The 25,047-nt window shown below is 52.1% G+C and overlaps 2 protein-coding genes across 2 annotated transcripts; one reads left to right on the forward strand and one right to left on the reverse strand.

Moving 5' to 3' along the window:
• Positions 1-2,450: 2,450 nt before the first annotated feature.
• Positions 2,451-6,361, forward strand: LOC142821054 (granzyme H-like). The gene is made up of 5 exons (XM_075911837.1): positions 2,451-2,508; positions 3,501-3,648; positions 4,116-4,251; positions 4,737-5,009; positions 5,717-6,361. The coding sequence occupies exons 1-5, from the start codon at positions 2,451-2,453 to the stop codon at positions 5,888-5,890; spliced, it is 789 nt and encodes a 262-aa protein (XP_075767952.1). The 3' UTR covers positions 5,891-6,361.
• Positions 6,362-12,884: 6,523 nt separating this feature from the next.
• LOC142821097 (cathepsin G-like) lies at positions 12,885-25,024 on the reverse strand. Its single transcript, XM_075911890.1, is given in 9 exon segments — positions 12,885-13,025; positions 15,945-16,095; positions 19,897-20,030; positions 20,854-21,013; positions 21,015-21,091; positions 22,951-23,046; positions 23,049-23,103; positions 23,534-23,681; positions 24,961-25,024. Coding segments are annotated over 9 exon segments (1,026 nt in total).
• Between the last annotated feature and the right edge of the window lie 23 nt (positions 25,025-25,047).

Below are 25,047 nucleotides of genomic sequence, written 5' to 3' on the forward strand. Positions count from 1 at the left end.
GTTTTACAGAACAAAGATTTTAATTTAGTGCAGTTGCAATTTTGCAATTTCAAACCCTGTTTACAGACAGGCCGCTTACTAAGAAATAACAATATTTCCCTGTATATTTGCCCATTTAGTACAGATTTTGTATAAAATAAACATTCCATGAGTTATTTAACTATAAGAGAGAAATTGCCTTCCAAGACAATTATAGACCTCGTAGACAACTGTGTTAAGGAAGAAGATAAAATCAAACCGTTCTGAAGATAAGGGCGTTTCTTAATTTTTTTGGCTAACTGCGGTCACAAAGACACAGCTTCTAACAACGGTCGTTGTATGTGCTCCAAAGAAAACGTCTGTAAAGAAATTATAATGTTTTTCAACCAAATGCCCCTCTTCAAAAATAAAGCTATAGCCCGACAAACCCAGTTCTAAACACACAACCCTTCTGTAAGGCCACACACCACAACATGACACTAGCTGTTAACTTTTTACAGCATGAAAGTCCTTTTCCTCATTGTGGACAATAAAAGTTTGAAAGAACCGGCAGGAGCAATTTTTATATCGGAGGACATTAAGAATGCAGCTGATACCAAAAATGGGTATTTTAAAAAAACATTAAAGGGGAAACTTTACAAAAAGGAGACACCTCGTTTAAAATAACCCCCCACCCTGATCAGCTGAAGAAACACAGGCTCCGAGGAAGCCATAAAGACCAGGTTTGCACGGGCTGTAGCAGAACAAAGATTTTTTTTAGGAATATTTTTTAGAAGTTCAGGGACATAAATATGTTTAGGATACACTAGCCAAGGGCTCAGCCAACATCAGCCTGTGAGCTGGATTCGGTCTGGCAGGGTTAGCCCCTGGTGGGTCTCCACATGACTGTATTTAGCTGCGCCTCCCATTGGTTGCAAATCACCATTCCCGGCCAATGGGATCACAGGAACAAAATCGGACGGACGAGGGCACCCAAATGAGTCTCGCCTACCAAGGGACAGACAAGGTAACAAGAAGAGGGTCTTGAAATGCGTGAGGAGCAAGAGAAAGATCCAGGAAAGTGTCAGCCCACTGCTGACCTGGGAAGGAGAAGAAAGAACCCATCGCATGACAATCCAGAGGTGTTTAATGTGGGGTTTGCTTCCATGGTCACCAAAAAGTGAGCGCTGATCAGATACACAACACACATACATGAGGTTTCTTATCCCCACAGAGCTGGGGCTGAAACCTGCCCCCACTCCAGGACCAGGCCTAAGCCTTATATGAGCCATGAAGATGCCACTTGTGACGAGGTTGGAGAATACCCTATGGGAGAGACTGGAGGTTCTCATGCTCTTGGCTGCTATCTCAGGGGTACTGGGGCACCCCAAGGGAGTGGGACGGGGGAGGAGAAGGCTACGGGGTTTTATGCAATTCGGCGTCAGGTCTTCAACGTCTGCCCCACAGCCTGGAGGGCCCTAAAGATGCTATTTTACCCCAAGAAAAGCTGAGATTTGCATGGGATTCCTTGACTCCCAACACTGGAGATGGATAAAAAGCATGGAGCCATGTCAGGGGGCTCAGGTCTTGGTTGAGAAATCGGGCCAGGGCCTCAGGGTGATTGTAAGCAGCTTTCTGCGGCCCAGAATTGTAGGTATGGCAGGGTATGTCTACACTACAAAGTTAATTCGAACTAACAGCCTGTTCTAGTTCTAGCCTTCACAGCCTCCTGCAGCAAGGAGTTCCACAGGTTGACTATTTGCTTTGTGAAGCAACCTCCATGAATTTACCGCTGTGCCTGGTGCTATGACCAACCCGACATGATGGCGGCTTGAGGTTGGACCCTGGGGAGACTCTGGTTTCTGGTGGCCAACCTGAGACATTCAGCATGGCTGGGGCTGTCCGGCTACCAGGCTTCACTGGCCTCGCTCACCCCACACATGTGTGGCCAGCACCTCAGAGGCTCTGCCTATGGGGTATGTGAGCGAGCAGAGTGGGGAGGAGCAATCCAGCCCCCAGGGGCAAATTTTATAATCTGGCATTGGGCCCTATAAGTCACCTTAGGAGCCAACAGAGAGCCAGGTTCCTCATAGTATCGGTCTAGGGCAGGAGACAGGAGGGGTTCTGTGAGTGTCTGTGGTGTCTGGGTTCAGGCCTCATCCCTCCTCACCCCCCTCAAACCTCAGGGCTGGGGGATCTGGCTGCAGACTGGCCGTGAGGCGTTTCTGACACTGGTCGACGCGGAGGGGCAGCGTTAACCACATCCTCAGCCAGGGCCAGGCTGTGAGCGGCCGTGTTAGCCACATTCCCAGGCAGATGTATGGGCAGAGGACCCGTTGGCCATGGCACCAGGCTGCTGAGCTTTCTAAGAGTCCTTGTGAGGTCCTCGTGCCCAATGTGAGCAGAGCGCACGTGACTTGTGGTTTGCTGCTCGGTCTATAAATCCCCCAGGGCTGAGATACCAGCCCTGTAGCTTTCCACAGACGGTGACGATGTTGCTCCTGATCCTGCTGCCTGTGGCTTTTCTCCTGCCCCCCGGGGCTGGGGCTGGTGAGTGTGGGGGGATCAGCGTTTGTGGGGAACAGAGCGGGGAGCTCTCTGGGCTGTTTGCAAATTCTGGCTCCTCCCCAGAGTCAGATGTTTCTGCCAGGGCGATGGGTGGTTCCTGGGACCCAGCTAGGGGAGGGTTTGAAGGTGGGGGTGAGGGAGCCTGGGTGGTAGAGCTACAAACAACATAGAGCCCCTGAGAGAGAGATGCTGAGAGCAGGAGAGACGCACAGAGGATCTCAAGTAGGAGCTGGGAAAGGGCCAGATTCTGGGGGCCCAGGGCTATTAGATTTTGTGAGGTCCCCTAGACTCTGGGTGTATCGGGTGCCCACCTCACCCCTCCTTCCGCTCCAGAATGACCAAAAGGAAAACGGTTTTGGTGACCACACATTTTCGGCTGAAAACTGCCCCAAACTGGCACTTTTCTAATCACTTTCTGAAGCAAAAAGCCAAAATGTGGGAGGCAAAGAGACGCTTTCTGGGAAACGTTTCGTGGTGTAGAAAATCCGATTTTCTTTCTGTGTGTGTGTGTGTGTGTGTGTGTGTACAAAAAGTAGTTGCAGGGCTGGGATTGGAGCAGCCCTGATTGTCACTGGGGGTTGAGGGAGATGAAAAAGCAACAAGGGATGTGATGGTGGCCTCCTGGGGGAATTTGGTCCGCAAAGATGTTAACACAAGTCCGTATGATTACTGCCCTGCTCCTGGTGCGTTTGGCACCAATTCTCCCCGCAGACTGGTCAGAGCTATCAGTTTCCCCTCTGGCCCCATGTCATGTCCAATGTGTGGCAGAGCTGAGCAGAGAGCAGGTTTCCAGGCACAGGGATCCTCCAGGGAGAGCATTGGAGGGTTAAGGGTAAGGTTAAGGATAACAGTTAAGGATAACGGTTAAGGTTAAGGTTAAGGTTAAGATAGTACAGACTTTCTTTCAGAATGGGAAGCTCGCTCCCATCACAGGGAGAGGATGCGGCTCTTTGTGTGAATCTGGTTTCCTTCAGGTGAGATCATCGGGGGGCATAAAGCCAAGCCCCACTCCAGACCTTATATGGCCTATGTGCGTATACAACGTGGAAACAAGAACATGCACTGTGGAGGCTTCCTGGTGACAAGAAACTTTGTGCTGACGGCTGCTCACTGCAAGGGAGAGTAAGTGCCTCTGGGCTGAGACATGGGGGCAGTAGGGGACAGCAAGGGACAGGGGGCTCTGGATGCTCTGGGTCTGGGAAGGAGCAGGGAGCAGAGCAGGCTGGGACAGCAGGGTCCAGGTATCTGATTGGCTATAGAGGGGTCAATGTGTCTCCAGCAGCCTCTACAAACCATGGCCCAAACTCAGCACTGGGTAAATCAATGACCCCACCTGGGGTCTGGCCCATTGTGCAGGGTAAGGTAGGGAGGGGTCACAGCCCCAGGACAGCTCTGCAGGGCATTGGGCTGGGGGAGTCGATCTGCATCTAGCTGGAAGGGCTGGACTGGTGGGAAGCGGGGACCACAGGGGAATGAAGGAATCTGAGTCCCAGGCTGCCCTGCTCCCCAAGATCAGAATTGATGGGTCAAACCGACACGTGTCCCTCCCCTGCCCCTAACACCCCAGTTGTTGCTCTCGGCTTTTACAGCAGCATCACTGTCACCCTGGGAGCCCACAACATCAGAAAACGGGAAAAGAGCCAGCAAGTGATCCCCGTGCGCCGGCAGATCCCCCACCCGCAGTACAACAGTGAGACTTGGAACAATGACATCATGCTGCTGCAGGTACCACCCCATCCCATCCCCCACCCCCAGTGACCTCACACTGCTGCAGGTACCACCCCATCCCATCCCCCGCCCCCAGTGACCTCACACTGCTGCAGGTACCTCCCCCATCCCACCCCCCACCCCCAGTGACCTCACACTGCTGCAGGTACCACCCCATCCCCTCCCCCACCCCCAGTGACCTCACACTGCTGCAGGTACCACCCCCATCCCATCCCCCACCCCCAGTGACCTCACACTGCTGCAGGTACCATCCCATCCCATCCCCCACCCCCAGTGACCTCACACTGCTGCAGGTACCACCCCATCCCATCCCCCACCCCCAGTGACCTCACACTGCTGCAGGTACCATCCCCCACCCCTCTGATCTTGGACTACTGCATGGTCGTGCATTCTCTGTAAAGTGTCGCTCCTTGGATTCTGTCTCCCCTATCACCTCTGGGCTTCATATTGACCCTGGTGCTTTTGCTCTTGGTTTGCCATAGCTGCAGAAACCCGCACGCTTCAACACGAACGTCGGACTCCTCCGCTTGCCCCCAGCCAACCAGCAAGTGCGGCCCGGGACGGTGTGCAGCGTCGCTGGCTGGGGCCGGACACAAGCAAAGAGAAAAAGGGGCCCAGCGATACTGCGGGAGGTGAAGTTGAAGGTGCAGGACGATCGGGTGTGTCAGAATATTTTTGGGGCGAAACATCACAAATACACCCCCTCCACCATGATGTGTGTGGGGGACCCAAAGAAGCGCCAGTCCTCTTTTAAGGTAAAACTCACCCGCCGTCTTGAGAAACTCTTCTTACTACTGAGGGTCTTTCTGCTGCCATCGGGCCCACGAGCAAAAATCAGGGATCAGGTCCCACTGCGCTAGGTGCTGTACAAATAAATTGCCAATAGCTTCCCTTCTTGCCAGGGAGGCAGAGACCAGCTGGGGGCTGGAGCACGTGATATACATGCAAAGGCTGAGGGATTGGGGCCGGTTGAGTGTGCAGAGGAGAAGAGGGAGGGGGGATTTGAGAGCAGCCTGCAACCCCCTGAAGTGGGGATCCAAAGAGGCTGGCGAGAGGCTGTTCTCAGTGGGGGCTAATGGCAGAACGAGGAGCAATGGGCTCAAGTTGCAGCGGGGGAGGTTAGGTTGGAGATTAGGAAAAACGATTTCCCGAGGAGGGCGGGGAAGCGCTGGGCTGGGTTCCCGAGGGAGGGGGTGGAATCTCCATCCCTAGAGGCGTTTAAGTCCCAGTTGACCAAGCCCTGGCTGGGATGATTGAGTTGGGTTGGTCCTGCTTTGGACTCAGTGACTCTTGCGGTCTCTGCCAACTCTAGGGTTGTATGAAGGGTTGGGATGTTGTCAAGACAGACTAGGATGTGGGGGATCCATGTGAAGACAGCAGGGGCCGGGGGACAGTGTCCCTGAAGTGCTCCTCAATGTTTTGGCTGAGCTGTCCACCATCGGTGGCTTGTTTTGTGTTGCAGGGCGACTCCGGGGGGCCCTTGGTGTGCGATGAAGTAGCCCAGGGCATCGTCTCCTGGGGATCTACCTCTGGGAAGCCCCCCAGAGTGTACGTCAGAGTCTCCACCTTCATCCCCTGGATTCAGGAAATGATGCGGAGGCTGCAACCCTTAGTCCAACTAGGAATTGCAGCCTAGGCTGGAGCGGTGTCTCTTCGGTCCTTAGGTTTGGCCCAGATATACGGCCTGCTTTGCAAAGCAGCTGAGGCTACACACTCCCCGCCAAAGCTGAACCCCCCACACCCTTCAGTGCCCAACTGAGGAGGACAATACCAGGGAATCTAGGGGAGTTAGGAGCCAGTTTCAATCCCATTACTGTTTGATTCCCTGGCAATCCCATCTCAGACTTTTCCCCAGGGTCAGACATGGGCCCGGGCTGCCAACTCTTCTCACTGGATGGACTGGACGTCATTTGTGGCATACGGTCCGGGAGAGTTGGGAACCTCACTCAAGCCAAACCTTGGGTAGGTCTGGAGGCTTGTAGCTCTCTCCCCGTGTCAGCCCATTGAGTGGGTGTTTAGGGGAGAGATCATTTCCTGACCTGCTGAGTTTCGTGAAACCTTCCACCTGCCTTCTCCTCACTGGACCTCTTCCTCCTCTTAGGGTGTGTCTAGACTACAGGGTTTTGTTGACAGAAGTGGACTTTTGTCAACAAAACTAGACCTGCGTCTACACTACCGCTGAGTTGTGTCGACATAATGACGACAGAACTCAGCAGTTTTGTCGATGGCGGTAAACCTCATTCTACGAGGAATAACGCCTTTTGTCGTTAGAGTTCTGTCGACAGAAGGCGTTACTGCATCTACACTGTCCTTTGCGTCTACACTGTCATGTCAACGAAGCAAGCCGCTTTTGTCAACAGAACTGGATGTAGTCTAGAAGCTCTTTGTCTACAAAGAGTCCTGTATTTTGTTTGTCTACAAAAACTTTGTCAACAGTATGGGTACGTCTAGACTACAGGGTTTTGTCAACAGAAGTTTTGTCGACAGATACTGTCGACAAAGCTTCTGTCAACAAAGAGCGGCTAGACTACATCCAGTTCTGTTGACAAAGCAAGGCGCTTTGTTGACATAACAGTGGGGACACAAAGGACAGTGTAGCTGCAATAACGCCTTCTATTGATAGAACTCTGTCAACAAAAGGCGTTATTCCTCGTAGAATGAGGTTTACATACGTTGACAAAACTGCTGAGTTTTGTCGACGTTATCTCGACATAACTCAAAGGCAGTGTGGACGCAGGTCTAGTTTTGTCAACAAAAGACCACTTTTGACGACAAAAGCCTGTAGTCTAGACGTACCCTAGCTGTCGACAAAACTTCTGTCGACAAAAGCCCTTAGTCTAGACGTACCCTTAGTCTCCCCACGGCGGTCATGGCCCATTCCAATCACAGCTGTTCCCAGTAGAACCCCTGGGAACTAGTTCAAAGGATGGGAATTGATCAAGGCATCTGCAAGTGATTTCCAATCAAGTAACTGCTCTGAGGGTCTCCTTCTGTCCTGCCCTGCTGCACAACCAGCTGCATGTCGCTCTCTGCTTCAGAGCCAGCAATGAATAAAAACAGAGTTGCAAAACAGTGAATTTGTAGCTTCTTGAACGCCGCCAACCTCGGAGCCCCCCCTTGTAAGTAGGAGGTGTAACCAGGCATTGGTTTGGGCCCCGGGGGGAATTCACCCCAGGGCTGGAGCTGTTCACAAGGGGTCTGATAAAACCAAAAAGAAACTGATACGTGAGAAGGATAAAACACTTCTGCTCAGCATTTGTGACTCTGGTTTTCCACTGAGGACCCCGGCCCACCTCCCTGCCAACAGAACACCCTTAGGCTAGAAGACTAAAGTGGGGCAAATATAAGCTATGTCTACACTGCGGGGTTTTCCGGGATCCAGGATGTATCCTGGCAAAATCCCACCACGTCCAGGGAACACATTTACTCTTCCACTTTTTTTTTTGCAGAAGAACAGACGCACTCCTTTAGGGAGCCCTGTCTACCTCGTTCTAGGAGGAATAAGAGCTCTACCAAAAAAGGAGGCTTTTCCACCACTTGGCCCCATCTAGACAGGCCCACATGGCAGGAAATCCTCTTCCGGAAAAGCAATTGGAAAAAGCGACGCCAATTGCAGAGCGCAATTGGCGATGCTTTTTCCGACAAAAGGCTGCAGTCTAGACCTAGCCATAGAGCCCATGTATTGACAGGGAAATAAGGACAACCCTGGAAGACCATAAGAAGACAAAAACGGCCATACTGGGTCAGAACAAAGGACCATCTTGCCCCCTATAAAGTCCCTTTTCCAATTCCCTGCTTAGTTGCTCCTATCTGCTAGCTCCTCTGTTTGCTCAGGAGTAGACTTTTTAAAGCCCTCACCTTCCTGAATAGCCCTCTGGTTAAGGCCTGATGGGTGTGAAAATGATGAGATCGCAAAGCCTCCTTAAGAAGCTCTCTGACGTATCTAGCAGGCTGCTGGCCGGAGCACACGGTCCTCCAAACCCGCTCAGCACACGGTCCTCCAAACCCGCTCAGCACGCGGTCCTCCAAACCCACTCAGCACATGGTCCTCCAAACCCGCTCAGCACACGGTCCTCCAAACCCGCTCAGCACACGGACTTCCATACAAATCCATTTCCACTCCATGCATCTGACGAAGTGGGTCTTTGCCCACGAAAGCTCATGCTCCAATAAATCAGTGAGTCTAGAAGGTGCCACAGGACTTCTAGTTGTTTATGCAGATTCAGACAAACACGGCCTCCCCTGCAAAACTTGTCACGCAAATAAATACGCTCAGCGCTCAGGAGCAAGAAAATGTGACCTATGCGGGAAGACTGAAAGAACTGGGTTTTGTTAGTCTGGAAAGGAGAAGACAGAGAGGGGACAGGGTAGCGGTTTTCAGGTATCTGAAAGGGTGTAACAAAGAGGAGGGAGAAAAATTGCTCTTCTTGGACTCTGAGGGCAGGACAAGAAGCAATGGGCTTAAACTGCAGCAAGAGAAGTTGAGGTTGGACATTAGGAAAAACTTCCTACTTGTCCGTGTGCTCAAACACTGGAATAAATTGCCTAGGGAGGTTGTGAACTCTCCATCCCTGGAGATATTGAAGAGCAGGTTGGACAGACACCTGTCAGGGATGATTTTGACGGTGCTTGGTCCTGCCGTGAGGGGTCTAGATTTGGTGACTTCTCTGGATTTGGTGACTCTGCTTCTGCGGTTCTATGATCATTAAGAGTCAAGGTGAAACCACCTGACAGGTATGAAAAATAGAAGCTGAAGGCTGAGACTCCATCCTTGACTCACTCGGGCGTGTCTGCTCATGAAGCAATGCAAACTGGAAGACAATACGCTTTCACTGATCTCTCCTGTATCACCACAGCCTGGCCATGTATGTAGATGTGAGATGAAGGATGGTGGATATCCACAGGAAATATCCCGAGAGGCACCGTGTGGAGTTAGTTTCAAAGCGGGGGGAATTCCAGCTGACTCGGCTGGGCCAACACAGATGGGCTGAAGGAAACACACAATAAGAAAAGACTGGAGGAGTTTTTTGGTGCACCACCACCATCTACTGGTGTGCAAGGAAGTAGCAGTAAGCCCAGATCTGGCTGTACCCATGACCCTGGAGGCAAAGGTCACCATGTGGGACAGAAGTGGTCGCTGAGTGCATCACAAAAGATATCCAAGTCCAGAAGGGTCCAGAGATATTTGGCCCAGCCCCTCTAAATAGACCCTTCCCTCCTCTGGGGTTAGCAGGAGGTCAGAGGAAGTGGTGAGAGTTGACGGCAGAGATTGTATCGTCTCGTCTTCCTTTCATCACCGTCTTGGGTGTTCCCTTCTTAACTCCGTTCTCAGCCTACTGAGACCTCAAAGAACCATACCATGGGTTTTTACCTACCCAGGCGCCATGTCTTCTTCTTCTTCCTCTTGCTTACAATGCATCTACACCATGGCATTATTTCGGAATAACGGACACTATTCTGAAACTAACCAATTAGCCCATTATAAGATGGGATTTTCTGCTCTCTCTCTCTCTCTCTGGCTATGTCTAGACTGCAGGCAGATCTTTCGAAAGAGAAATCCGCTTTTTCGAAAGAGAGCACCCAGCGAGTCTGGATGCTCTCTTTCGAAGACGGCCTCTTTACATTGAAGAACGCCTTCTTTCGAAAGAGGAACTTTCGAAAGAAGGCGTTCTTCCTCGTAAATTGAGGTTTACCGCCATCGAAAGAAAAGCCGCGTTCTTTCGAAATAATTTCGAAAGAACGCGGCTTGAGTCTGGACGCAGGGGAAGTTTTTTCGGGAAAAGGCTACTTTTCCCGAGAAAACCCCTGAGTCTGGACACGGCCTCTCTCTCTCTCTCTCTCTCTCTCTCTCCCCAAACAGCTGCTTGTTCCCCCGTGGTGGCCTGGCTGAGCAGCGCAGAAGTCAGCTGAGTGCCACTGCGGGAGGCAAAGGGGGATGGGGCGGTGACGGTCACGGCTGGGGAGTGGGGCCTGGAGCCACTGTCATGCTGTACAACACTGCTCCACCCGTCGTTGCCTCCCGCTGTGGCACTCAGCGGCCATTTGGGCTCCCCCACGGTGGCCCAGCTGAGTGGCACAGAAGTCAGACGAGCACCACGGCGGGAGGCAAAGAGGGGCAGAAAAGGGGGGCAGGGCAGTGACGTACTCCCACGTGCTGCTGTGGGAGAAAAATCCAATAACTCCAATTGTGTCTAAGGGGGGACTGTGCAGGAAATCAAAACTCTCTAAAAGAAAACGGCTGGAAGGGTTAAAAGTTTTCCAGACCCCTCTCCCTGTAACAGAGAGAAATCAAATTAACTCTAACCAAGACCCTTCCAATGCCTCCTATCTTGACTTCATGGATACTCCTAGTCTGTCACAATTTGTCATGTAAACTCTTATCTTTGTCAGTTTGCCTTGTAGACTTCTCCACTCAAGTTCTCATATGGCTTTGTGTACTGTAAAAACTGACTTCTAGCACTCCTGGGGTGAACAGAAACATCTCCGAGTACTTCTGCTGAGACTTTGATATGTTAAAGAAAACGATCAACAACTAAACTGTCTGAACATACTGTATAAAGAATCCCTGAATCTGTATCTCAGGGCTGCTTTCACTCTTGGTGTGACAGCCTGCATGCAGGCATCATAAAGTTTTTCCTTCTAGGTTTCTCTCCTGCCTCACTGATTTGACCTCCGGCCTCGGACCCTTCTGGGGGCTCTGTACCCCAGGGGAATGAGATTTCCCCCACACAGCACTCAGATGTCTGCTTGTGCTGCTTGCTCTCCCGTGGTGGCCTGGCTGAGTGGAGCAGAAGTCATCCGAGTGCCACGGCGGGAGGCGAAGGACGTAAGTCAGGCAACAGCGCCGCCCAGCATTTCAGTGTTACAGACTCACAGACATTGGGCTACTATATATATGACTAGCCAATTAGCCCATCATAAAACGGGATTTTCAGGTGTCTCCTCCACGTCGGTCTTCTCTCCTGAGCCTCCGTTCTCTCGTTCCCTCTCTCTCTCTCTCCTCCTACTGCCTCCCCCCCACTCTCTCTCAGCTCTCCTCTGCCTCCTGCCTCTCTCTCTCTGTCTCTCTCTTTCTCTTCTCCTCCTCCTCCTGCCTCTCACTCGGGGGACTGCGGAGCCCAACCGGCCCGTGCTGCATGAGGAGCGCGGAGCCCAAACGGTCGCTTGCTCCCACAAGGCAGCCTGGCTGAGCGGCGCAGAAGTCAGCCGAGCGCCACGGCGGGAGGCGAAGGGGGGCGGGGTGGTGACGTTCACGGCCAGGGGGCGGGGCCTGGAGCTGCTGTCACGCCGCACGTCACCGCCCCACCCCCCTTCGCCTCCCACCATGGCGCTCAGCTGACTTCTGCGCCGCTCAGCCGGGTCGCTGGGGAGCAAGTGGCACAAGTGGCCGTTTGGGCCCCGCACTCCCCATGCAGCACAGGACACCCAGAGGGAACAGCCAGCATTTCGGTATTACAGACTCACAGACACTGGGCTACTAGATATATGATAACCTTGCGAACGTTTCCACGAGATTGTGTCTCTGTGTAGCAATTTCAAAACCTCTTGATTGTGTCCTTCTTGTGAATGTGACTTATTTGGATCCAAGAGAGCTATTTTTTGTGGAAGCCTTTTGCAAACATTTCTGTAAGGGTATGCCTACATTGCCACCCTAGATCATACTAGGGTGGCTAATGTAGTCATTTGAACTTGCAAATGAAGCCCAGGTGCCATCATTTTTAAATGCCCTATCGTTCAAAATACCTGCCTGCAGCTACACACTATCTATCTATCTATCTATCTATCTATCTATCTAATCTATCTATCTATCTATCTATCTATCTATCTATCTATCTATCTATCTATCTATCTATCTATCTATCTATCTATCTATCTATCTCCACACACACCCTCTATCTATCTATCTATCTATCTATCTATCTATCTATCTATCTATCTATCTATCTATCTATCTATCTATCTATCTATCTCCACACACACCCTCTATCTATCTATCTATCTATCTATCTATCTATCTATCTATCTATCTATCTATCTATCTATCTATCTATCTATCTATCCCCACACACCCCCTCTATCTATCTATCTATCTATCTATCTATCTATCTATCTATCTATCTATCTATCTATCTATCTATCCCCACACACCCCCTCTATCTATCTATCTATCTATCTATCTATCTATCTATCTATCTATCTATCTATCTATCCCCACACACACCCTCTATCTATCTATCTATCTATCTATCTATCTATCTATCTATCTATCTATCTATCTATCTATCTATCCCCACACACACCATCTATCTATCTATCTATCTATCTATCTATCTATCTATCTATCTATCTATCTATCTATCTATCTATCTATCTATCTATCCCCACACACGCCCACTTTGCAGAGAGGATCCAGGACACAAGCAGGAAGGGACACAGTAACTGGTGTTTCCGCGTTAGGGGGAGCCAGCTTGGGTCCAGGCCTGGGGCAGTGGAGTGGGGAACGGGGCCATCGTCACAAACTGATGATGGGTAGCCAAGCCCATTCTCACAGGAAGGCCTGATCCCAGGTGTCGAGGAGCCGGTGGCGTAGCAGGAGCCGGTGGCCGACCATCGGATCCGCGTAGCTAGATTTACGGCATGTTGGCTTTGATCCAGGGCACAAAGGGGAAAATCCGAGTGTACACAACAGGAGGGGCGATGCTGTTCTTGGCAACAAAGGAAGCGATGCCCTCGGCCACTCCACGGCACACCAGAGGGCCCCCAGAATCGCCCTGTCCGAGAACAAGCCGGGAGTGAAGAGTTAATGCCTCGATCATTCCCGGGTCTCCCAGGCTATCTGGGCCAGTAAACCCAAAACATGTGAAAAACTGAATTAACACTGAGTAGCCCAGCATGAAGGACTCAGGGAATTGAGACCAGAAACTTCCTTGTCATTATCTAGCCCAACCTCCTGTCTGACGCTATACACAAAGAAAGATGAGTAGCCACACTTACCCTCAGGGGGTAGCCGAGTTAGTCTGCACAGAATAATCATCAAAAATAACAAATAATTTTAAAGTGCTACCAGACTAACAAAACATGTAGATGAGATCATGAGCTTTCATGTCATCTGAAGAAGTGGGCTGTGCCCATGAAAGTTCACGATCCCCTCTGCATGTTCTGTTAGTCTATAAAGTGCTACCAGACTACTTGTTGTTTTTAAAGTTTAGCTACACGTAGTCAGTCCCCAGGATGACACAGTTGCAATCAGTCTTGCACAAGGTATGTCTTGTACACTATCCTTGGACAGGTGATCATCTCATAAGTGTCATTGTCCTGTTTAAATCCATGACACATCATTGTGTGTGAGGTTGTGTGTATTGCCTAGCTGGGAGCACCTCAAATATGTTTTGCTCTTGAGCGACATCCATAAGGGATTTCCACATCTGGACTAGCCAGTAACTCTCCATCTGCTGCGGCTCAAGGTATAAAAGTGGAGGGTAGGATGTGATCTCTCTTCTTGATCCCAGCTTCACTTCCCCGGACTGTAATTTCCAACAAGGAAGCTTTGCACAAGTGATGGAATAACCCCCGCTCTGCTCCAGTGACCTGGAGAGACTTATCCAGCCTTACAATCATTGTTTTCCTGATCTACAGAATGGCTACCTTAAAATCCAGGATTGAACATTTTCATGTGGCTGGTCAGTCAAGCAGCTGTTCACTAACTATTACAGAGAGTCTTCAGAACTAGAAATCTTATACACTCTTACTCTGGGCTTGGCTAAAGACAAGTCACCAGGTCCTGATGAAATGCATCCCAGGATACTCAAGGAGCTGATAGAGGAGGTATCTGAGCCTTTAGCTATGATCTTTGAAAAATCATGGCAGACAGGGGAGATTCCAGAAGACTGGAAAAGGGCAAATATTGTGCCCATCTATAAAAAGGGGAATAAGAACAACCCAGGAAACTACAGACCGGTCAGTTTAACGTCTGTCCCAGGGAAGATAATGGAGCAGGTAATTAAGGAAATCATATGCAAACACTTGGAAGGTAATAAAGTGATAGGGAATAGCCAGCATGGGTTTGTGAAGAACAAGTCATGCCAAACTAATCTGATAGCTTTCTTTGATAAGATAACAAGCCTTGTGGATAAGGGAGAAGTGGTGGATGTCATATACCTAGACTTTAGTAAGGCATTTGATACGGTCTCGCATGATATTCTTATTGATAAACTAGGCAAATATAACTTAGATAGGGCCACGATAAGATGGGTGCATAATTGGCTGGATAATTGTAGTCAGAGAGTTGTTAACGGTTCTAAATTCTGCTGGAAAGGGATAACGAGTGGAATTCCTCAAGGGTCTGTTTTGGGACCCGTACTGTTCAATATCTTCATCAATGATGTAGATATTGGGATAGAGAGTACGCTTATTAAGTTTGCAGATGATACCAAACTGGGTGGGGTTGCAACTTCTTTGGAGGATAGGGACATAATTCAAAATGACCTTAGCAAGTTAGAGAAATGGTCAGAGGTAAACAGGATGAGGTTTAATAAAGAGAAATGCAAAGTGCTCCACTTAGGAAGGAACAATCAGTTCCATACATACAAGATGGGAAGCGACTGTCTAGGAAGGAGCATGGTGGAAAGGGATCTAGGGGTCATAGTGGACCACAAGTTGAATATGAGTCAACAGTGTGATGCTGTTGCAAAAAAAGCAAATATGATTCTAGGTTGTATCAACAGGTGTATTGTAAGCAAAACTCGTGAAGTCATTCTGCCGCTCTACTCTGCACTAGTTAGGCCTCAGCTGGAGTACTGTGTCCAGTTCTGGGCACCACATTTCAAGAAAGATGTGGAGAAATTGGAAAGGGTACAGAGAAGAGCGACAAGAATGATTAAAGGTTTAGAGAACATGACCTATGAAGCCAGGCTTCATGAACTGGGCTTGTTTAGTTTGGAAAAAAGAAGATGAAGGGGGGACATGATAGCGGTTTTCAAATATCTAAAAGGGTGTCACAAGGAGGAAGGAGAAAATTTGTTCCTCTTGGTTTCTGAGGACAGGACAAGGAGTAATGGGCTTAAAGTGCAGCAGGGGAGGTTTAGATTGGACATTAGGAAAAAATTCCTAACTGTCAGGGTGGTCAAATATTGGAATAAATTGCCAGGGGAGGTGGTGGAATCTCCCTCTCTGGAGATATTTAAGAACAGGTTAGATAGACATCTGTCAGGGATGGTGTAGACGGAGCTTGATCCTGCCTTGAGGGCGGGGGGCTGGACTCAATGACCTCTCGAGGTCCCTTCCAGTCCTATGATTCTATGATTCTATGATTAAATGATGGATGAATTACAATGTCTTCTGTCTTTATCATCCATATTTTCACATCCAGGCTTGATTTAAAAGTTGCCAGTTAACGGTAACAGTTTTCAGCTCTGTAGCTCTAGCAGAGGCAGCTCAGACCTTTCATTCTGCAGGTGTCTCTCACTCCCACAAGTGACTTGCAAGATGATACCCAAACACGGGGGTGGAGGTCCCATGGGAATCTGGAAAGCAGGTGGGAGGGAGTTGCCCATGGCTAAACCACCCTTCCCCAGTCTATAGGGAGAATCCAAGGAGCCATAAATGGTCACATTTTAGCAGTTTGGCAGAGCGGGGGGGCTGGTGCCGGCAGGACAATCAGCAGAAGAAGTGCAGGGCAAGGAACCACTCACCAAGTACATGGACCTCGGGATGCGGGGATCCCCTACGCACACCATGATGGAGGGATCATAGCAGGAAGGGAAGCGATTCCGACAATCGGCATACGCTGCCACTGTCAGGTTGACTTCCCGAAGGGTGTCGGTTGTGGTGTTCAAGCTGGTCCTGCCCCAACCAGCGATATCACACACGGTCCTTGGCTGAGCTGTGTTATTGGCAGATGTCAGACTGATCAGTCCCACCTCCTGGGTGAGTGACGCATTGCGACTCAGCTGCCATGAAAAAGACAACCAGGAACCATGTGTGTGTGAAGTGTTAGGGAGCAGGGGATGGGATGGGGGTGGTACCTGCAGCAGTGTGAGGTCACTGGGGGTGGGGGATGGGATGGGGTGGTACCTGCAGCAGTGTGAGGTCACTGGGGGTGGGGGATGGGATGGGGGTGGTACCTGCAGCAGTGTGAGGTCACTGGGGGTGGGGGATGGGATGGGGGCGGTACCTGCAGCAGTGTGAGGTCACTGGGGGCGGGGGATGGGATGGGGGCGGTACCTGCAGCAGTGTGAGGTCACTGGGGTTGGGGGATGGGATGGGGTGGTACCTGCAGCAGTGTGAGGTCACTGGGGGTGGGGGATGGGATGGGGGTGGTACCTGCAGCAGTGTGAGGTCACTGGGGGTGGGGGATGGGATGGGGGCGGTACCTGCAGCAGTGTGAGGTCACTGGGGGTGGGGGATGGGATGGGGGTGGTACCTGCAGCAGTGTGAGGTCACTGGGGGTGGGGGATGGGATGGGGGCGGTACCTGCAGCTGTGTGAGGTCACTGGGGGTGGGGGATGGGATGGGGGTGGTACCTGCAGCTGTGTGAGGTCACTGGGGGTGGGGGATGGGATGGGGGCGGTACCTGCAGCAGTGTGAGGTCACTGGGGTTGGGGGATGGGATGGGGTGGTACCTGCAGCAGTGTGAGGTCACTGGGGGTGGGGGATGGGATGGGGGCGGTACCTGCAGCAGTGTGAGGTCACTGGGGGTGGGGGATGGGATGGGGGCGGTACCTGCAGCAGTGTGAGGTCACTGGGGTGGGGGATGGGATGGGGTGGTACCTGCAGCAGTGTGAGGTCACTGGGGGTGGGGGATGGGATGGGGTGGTACCTGCAGCAGTGTGAGGTCACTGGGGGTGGGGGATGGGATGGGGGTGGTACCTGCAGCAGTGTGAGGTCACTGGGGGTGGGGGATGGGATGGGATGGTACCTGCAGCAGTGTGAGGTCACTGGGGTGGGGGATGGGGTGGGGGCGGTACCTGCAGCAGTGTGAGGTCACTGGGGGTGGGGGATGGGATGGGGCGGTACCTGCAGCAGTGTGAGGTCACTGGGGGTGGGGGATGGGATGGGGGCAGTACCTGCAGCAGTGTGAGGTCACTGGGGGTGGGGGATGGGATGGGGGTGGTACCTGCAGCTGTGTGAGGTCACTGGGGGTGGGGGATGGGATGGGGGTGGTACCTGCAGCTGTGTGAGGTCACTGGGGGTGGGGGATGGGATGGGGGCGGTACCTGCAGCAGTGTGAGGTCACTGGGGGTGGGGGATGGGATGGGGGCGGTACCTGCAGCAGTGTGAGGTCACTGGGGTGGGGGATGGGATGGGGTGGTACCTGCAGCAGTGTGAGGTCACTGGGGGTGGGGGATGGGATGGGATGGGGTGGTACCTGCAGCAGTGTGAGGTCACTGGGGGTGGGGGATGGGATGGGGGTGGTACCTGCAGCAGTGTGAGGTCACTGGGGGTGGGGGATGGGATGGGATGGTACCTGCAGCAGTGTGAGGTCACTGGGGTGGGGGATGGGGTGGGGGCGGTACCTGCAGCAGTGTGAGGTCACTGGGGGTGGGGGATGGGATGGGGCGGTACCTGCAGCAGTGTGAGGTCACTGGGGGTGGGGGATGGGATGGGGGCAGTACCTGCAGCAGTGTGAGGTCACTGGGGGTGGGGGATGGGATGGGGGCGATACCTGCAGCAGTGTGAGGTCACTGGGGGTGGGGGATGGGATGGGGGTGGTACCTGCAGCAGTTTGTCCCATGAGCCATAATGAACCCGTCTGTCCCCCCAGCCCCTCCCCACCTGGCCCTTCCACACAGCGGTGTGGCTGTAACACTGTCTACCTGGGGCACTGGGTGGCACAGGGCCGGGAGGTAGGTATCACCCTGTCACCCCCCCCCCCCCGAACCTTCCTACCTCACCTAAGTAACCTCCCTCTTACAGCCCTTCCCCAAACTGCGCCCCATACCATACCATGGTGGTAACATCCCCATTCGTGCCGCCATATTGTGTCCAGGCCCAGACGTGACCCTCAGGCCAAACATTTTCCCACCCCTGCCAAGGGTATCTCTGTGAGGCTGTCGCTGCTCCAAGCCCCTATTTTTGCTCTTCCCCATCCTGTTTACATGGGCTGTGCACAGCACGGATCCGTATCAACACTGGGTGAGAAACCACAACCTGTGTGAGATTGTGGTGAGTGGCTGTGACCTGCCCCTAACCAGTCTCCCACTTCCTTCCTGGGTTCAAGAAGAAAAGGGATTTGGTTCAGTTGGGGTATGTCTAAACGACTTCCCTTTTTCCATAAAAGGATGTAGATTAGGCATGTCGATATTGCAAATGAAGCTGGGATTTAAATACCCCGCACTTCATTTGCATAATGGCAGCTGCAGCTTTTTCTTGAAATGGGGTTTTTTGGAGAAAAAAAGGCATTTAGACAGGGATCTTTCAAAAATAAAACCCTTTTCTGAAAGATCCTGTAAACCTCATTTTTTGTCTATCCCCACACACCCATCTATCTATCTATCTATCTATCTATCTATCTATCTATCTATCTATCTATCTATCTATCTATCTATCTATCTATCTATCTATCTATCTATCTATCTATCTATCTATCTATCTCTCTATCTATCTATCTCTCTATCTATCTATCTATCCCCATACACCCCCTCTATCTATCTATCTATCTATCTATCTATCTATCTATCTATCTATCTATCTATCTATCTATCTATCTATCTATCTATCTCTCTATCTATCTATCTATCTATCTATCCCCATACACCCCCTCTATCTATCTATCTATCTATCTATCTATCTATCTATCTATCTATCTATCTATCTATCTATCTATCTATCCCCACACACCCCCTCTATCTATCTATCTATCTATCTATCTATCTATCTATCTATCTATCTATCTATCTATCTATCTATCCCCACACACCCCCTCTATCTATCTATCTATCTATCTATCTATCTATCTATCTATCTATCTATCTATCTATCTATCTATCTATCTATCTATCTATCTAATCTCCACACCACTCCCCATCTCTCTCTCTTTCTCTCCCAACTGGTTTTGCTGGTTACAAAAGTACACATCTGCCTGTAAGCTCTTCCCTTTTCTAAGGCCACTTTGGGTTCAAACGTCGACCTGGGCTCAGGGCCTGCCTGCACTGGGGCCTTTTCCCCGTCTCCCCACATGTCCCTGTACCTGTAGTCCCCCCTGCCTTGTGAGCCCTCTCCCCACTTGTGGGGACTCAGGGCTGGGTGAGGGACTTGGGCACTCAACTGTCCCAACCAGCCAATCACTCAGGAGTCCAGACACCACCAGCAGCTGCTGCACAAAGCCATTTAATGTGTCACCAGAAATATCTCTGACCCACTGAGCAGGGAACATTGCACAGTTTCCTCTGCTCTTTGCAGGGACCATGCAGGACACAAGCAGGTAGGGACACAGCACATGGGCTTTCTGCGCTAGGGGCCTCCAGCTCTGGTCCAGCCCCAGGACAGTGGGGTGGCTGGCTCAGAGGGGTGGGGAAATTGATGCTTGACACCTGGGCCCAGATGCAGAGGAAGGTCTGATTCTGTGTGGCCAGGAACAGGTTGCGTAGCAGAAGGTGGTGGCTGCATGGCAAAAGATCAGGTCGGTGTTCCTAGATTTAGCACATGTTGGCTTTGATCCAGGGCACAAAGTGGGAAATCCGAGTGAACCCAGCCGGAGGTGCGATGCTGTTATAGGCAACAAAGGAGACGATGCCCTCGGCCACTCCACGGCACACGAGAGGGCCCCCAGAATCACCCTGTCCCAGAACAAGCCAGGAGAGAAGAATTAATGCCTTGATCATACCTGGGTCTCCCGGGCTGCCTGGGCTAGTAAACCCAAAACATGTGAAAAACTCAATTAATACTGAGAATCCTAAGATGAAGGTCTCAGGCATTTACACCATAAACACCCCAGTCTTTATCTAGCCTGAGCTCCTAGCTAAGGCTGTATGCAAAGATATATGAGTAGCCACACTTAATCCCCATTGTCACACAATTGTCATCAACCTTGGGCAAGGCATGTCATGTAAGGTGTCCTCAGAAAAGTTAGAAACTATTATGTACGATTGTCCTGTTTAAAACTATGCCTGAAGCTGTGAGTAGTGGCTACCTGTTAGCATCCCAAATATGGTGACACCCATTTCTCCATCAAGATCAGCCTGCCGTGTATTGATGGGCAGTTATGGACAATCCTCTCATCAAAGGATCAGGGCTGATCAATGGCACCACTGGCTTGACCATTGAGAGCCCTGTCACATCTGAGCATGGCCATTTGTAGCCTTGTTATCGCTGGGCATGGCTGTTTGTAGTCCTCTTAACTTCAGGTGTGGCAATTTATTGCCATCTGACCGGCCCATTTGTAGCTGACTAACCCTTGGGTATGGCTGTTTATTGCGCTGTGATCTCTGGTCTTGGTTGTTTAGAGTTCTGTCACCCCTGGGCGTGGGCCCCAACAAGTAATTCTTTGGGCTCTGGCAGCTTTTCCATTACAAATTCCCCCTGCCCGTGGTGATGATACCATGCACATATATTCCCCCTTCCTGTGGCCCTGACACCATAGATCACCAATAAATCACTTACCAGGCACATTGACTTTGGGTAGCGATGGTCCCCTACACACAGCATAGTGGAGGGAAAATAGTAACGGTACCGCTTCTGACAGAGGTCATCAGTCATCACCGAAAGATTTACTTCCTGAAGGGTGTTGGTTTCTGTTGTCAGGTTGGTTCTGCTCCATCCAGCCTGGGCGCACTTTGCGATGACCAGTCGGTAAACGGACCAGCCTCACCTCCCTGGTCAATGTTGCATTGTAACTCAACTATCCAGGCAAAGAGAACCAGGAAACATACGTGTGTCTTAAACGGAGACACCTCAAGTCAAGAAAGGGGATATGAGATGGGGCGATCCCTGCAGCAGTGTGAGGTCACTGGAGTTGGGGGATAGAATCATTGAATCAAAGAATACTAGGAATGGAAGGGACCTTGAGAGGTCATTGAGTCTAGTCCCCTGCCCTCATGGCAGGACCAAATACTGTCTAGACCATCCCTGATAGACATTTATCTAACCTACTCTGAAATATCTCCAGAGATGGGGATTCCACAACCCCCCTCGGCAATTTATTCCAGTGTTTGACCACCCAGACAGGTAGGAAGTTTTTCCTAATGTCCAACCTAAACCTCCCTTGCTGCAGTTTAAGCCCATTGCTGCTTGTTCTATCCTCAGAGGCCAAGATGAACAAGTTTTCTCCCTCCTCCTTATGATACCCTTTTAGATACCTGAAAAACAGCTCTCATGTCCCCCCTCAGTCTTCTCTTTTCTAAACTAAACAAACCCAATTCCTTCAGCCTTCCCTCTAGAGAAGGTCATGTTCTCTAGACCTTTCATCATTCTTGTTGCTCTTCTCTGGACCCTCTCCAATTTCTCCACATTTTTCTTGAAATGCAGTGCCCAGAACAGGAAACAATCCTCCAACAGAGGCCTAACCAGCGCAGAGTAGAGCGGAAGAATGACTTCTCGTGTTGTGCTCACAACACACCTGTTAATGCCTCCCAGACTCATGTTTGCTTTTTTTGCCACAGCATCACACTGCTGACCCATGTTCAACTTGTGGTCCATTATAACCCCTAGATGGGGTTGGGGTGCTACCTGCAGCAGTGTGAGGTCACTGGGGGTGGGAGATGGGATGGGGCGGTACCTGCAGCAGTGTGAGGTCACTGGGGGTGGGAGATGGGATGGGGCGGTACCTGCAGCAGTGTGAGGTCACTGGGGGTGGGGGATGGGATGGGGCGGTACCTGCAGCAGTGTGAGGTCACTGGGGGTGGGGGATGGGATGGGGGTGGTACCTGCAGCAGTGTGAGGTCACTGGGGGTGGGGGATGGGATGGGGTGGTACCTGCAGCAGTGTGAGGTCACTGGGGGTGGGAGATGGGGGCAGTACCTGCAGCAGTGTGAGGTCACTGGGGATGGGGGATGGGATGGGGTGGTACCTGCAGCAGTGTGAGGTCACTGGGGGTGGGAGATGGGGGCGGTACCTGCAGCAGTGTGAGGTCACTGGGTGTGGGGGATGGGATGGGGTGGTACCTACAGCAGTGTGAGGTCACTGGGGGAGGGGGATGGGACGGGGGCGGTACCTGCAGCAGTGTGAGGTCACTGGGGGTGGGGGATGGGATGGGGGTGGTACCTGCAGCAGTGTGAGGTCACTGGGGGTGGGAGATGGGATGGGGGTGGTACCTGCAGCAGTGTGAGGTCACTGGGGGTGGGAGATGGGATGGGGGTGGTACCTGCAGCAGTGTGAGGTCACTGGGGGTGGGAGATGGGATGGGGGTGGTACCTGCAGCAGTGTGAGGTCACTGGGTGTGGGGGATGGGATGGGGTGGTACCTACAGCAGTGTGAGGTCACTGGGGGAGGGGGATGGGACGGGGGCGGTACCTGCAGCAGTGTGAGGTCACTGGGGGTGGGGGATGGGATGGGGGTGGTACCTGCAGCAGTGTGAGGTCACTGGGGGTGGGAGATGGGATGGGGGTGGTACCTGCAGCAGTGTGAGGTCACTGGGGGCGGGGGATGGGATGGGGTGGTACCTGCAGCAGTGTGAGGTCACTGGGGGTGGGAGATGGGATGGGGGTGGTACCTGCAGCAGTGTGAGGTCACTGGGGTTGGGAAAACTGGTTGGGGTGGTACCTGCAGCAGCATGATGTCATTGTTTAAGGTCTCTGTGTTGTACTGCGGGTGGAAGATCTGCCGGCGCACGGGGATTAATTGTTGGCTCATTTCCCGGATGTTGTTGGCTCATTTTCATGGATGTTGTGGGCTCCCAGCATGACAGTGATGCTGCTGTAAGAGGCAAGAGCAGCACAATGACTATTAGGGGAAGAAGACAGGCTCGTAATAGCCTGGGTCTGAATTCCTGTCAACCCTTCCTACCAGAACCCTGCAGGGGTCCATGCCCAGCCCCAGCACAGCGCCCAAACACCCTGCAGAGCTACCCTGGGACTAAGAACCCTCCCTGTCCCCCACTGAGCAAGGGGCCAGACCCCAGCTGAGCTCACTGGACACAGCCCCATTGATGTACCCCAGTGCTGGGGCTGGGCCGTGGGTTGCAGAGGTCCCTAGAGACTTGGCGAGGCCCTGTGAGCAGGCCCTGGGCTCTGCTCTACCAGCCTGGGCTGCTCCTTCCCTTCCCCCTATGCCAACACCAGAGCTTCCAGCTCCTCCATCCCCGGTGATCTCACCCACCCCCACGGCCCAGCCTAGAGGCACTTACTCTCCCTGGCAGTGAGCGGCCGTCAGCACAAAATTTCTCTTCACCAGGAACCCGCCGCAGTAGTATTTATCCTTCCCATGTTGTATGTCCAGATAGGCCATGTAGGGCCTGGAGTGGGGCCGGGCTTCCCATCCCCCGATAATCTCACCTGGGGGGAGAACAGAGCCATGCAAAGGGCTCCCTCACCTCCCTTGACATGGACTGAGCTCCCCATCCTGAAGGGAGGCTCCCACAGCCTCTGACCCCACCCCTTGATGCTCTCCTGGGGGATCCCTGAGCTTGGCTCCCTTCACCCTGCTCTGCTCTGCCCTACACTGGGCCCCCCATGGGGCTGGAAGGGAAATCTGCAGCTCTGACCTGGCTGGGTAGGGAATCAGTGCCAAATGGACCCGGAGTGGGGCAGTAAACCCCCTGCTTCTTGTTCACCGCTCTGTGGGCCAAAGTCACCCCGGACTGGTCCAGCCCGTCCCCAGCAGGGCACAGACAGGACTTCTGTGGCTGCTTCTCCATACGCCCACAGGGACCAGGTTGGGCTGCTCCTCACCCGATTCACCAAAACACCAGTGCCAGGAGAATTGGCTTTGACTGAATGAACCCAGGGAGCCCTTTCACCCCTCGATTCTGGCTGAATTTTTTGTGTGTGCAACCTGGTTCTTTCCCTCCCATGCTGGGAAATGTCTAAGGGACAGTTTTCAGGGTTTGGTGGCCAAATAAAAAATGTTTCGGGATTGAAAAATACAAAGTGGGAATGTCCCTCAGGAAAATGACAAATCTTCTGGGATCTGCTCGGGAGGAGGCGCCGGGCGGGCGGGCGGGAGTGTTGGAAACTCTCCCCTCTAAGGAATGGCAGCGATTGGCTTTATTGTGGGACCTAGACTGAGCTCAGGGAGCTCTTCCTGTGCTAGTCACTGCACGGATCTCTCTCCCCTTCCCTGAGCAGTGTCTGGTCCAAACAGACACCCAAACATTTTTCTCCTTAAAGGGGGAATCGGAGGTCCTGGGAGCATGTTTCTAAGAGGTTTAGGTGCCTCATTTCCGTGAGCCATCTGGTTGAGTTCCCAGCCAGAGATCCTGGGCTGATCTGGAAAAGGTGCCGAAGTTTCTTAGGTCCGAGCCTTTCCCCTTAGCACCCTGTTCCTGCTGCCCCTCCACCATCTGCTCCTTGTGTCTCCCCGGCCACAGTGCCTCCAGCTCATAGCAACTCCAAGTATGACACAAGGCTTGAAATTGGGGTCCCACAGAAGCCCTCTGGGGGCTGATCCACCAACCCACACAGGCTGAGAACCTCAGAGGTACTCAAGGGAGGCTGCAGGAGTCCCTTGTCCCCTCAGCCCGAAGCGGGTCAGGGGAAGACCCTCACTCATGCCACAGCACCCACCCTGCATGGGCCCCTCCCCCCACACACCCAGCGCCCTTCCCCCACTCACCAGCCCAGCCCCCAGGGGGCAGGAGGAAGGTCCAGAGGAACAGCCCCAGCACCAAGAGCTGCATCGTCAGAGCCATCCAAGGCCAGA

This window comes from Pelodiscus sinensis, chromosome 30, assembly GCF_049634645.1.
Source record: "Pelodiscus sinensis isolate JC-2024 chromosome 30, ASM4963464v1, whole genome shotgun sequence".
Taxonomy (NCBI): domain Eukaryota; kingdom Metazoa; phylum Chordata; order Testudines; family Trionychidae; genus Pelodiscus; species Pelodiscus sinensis.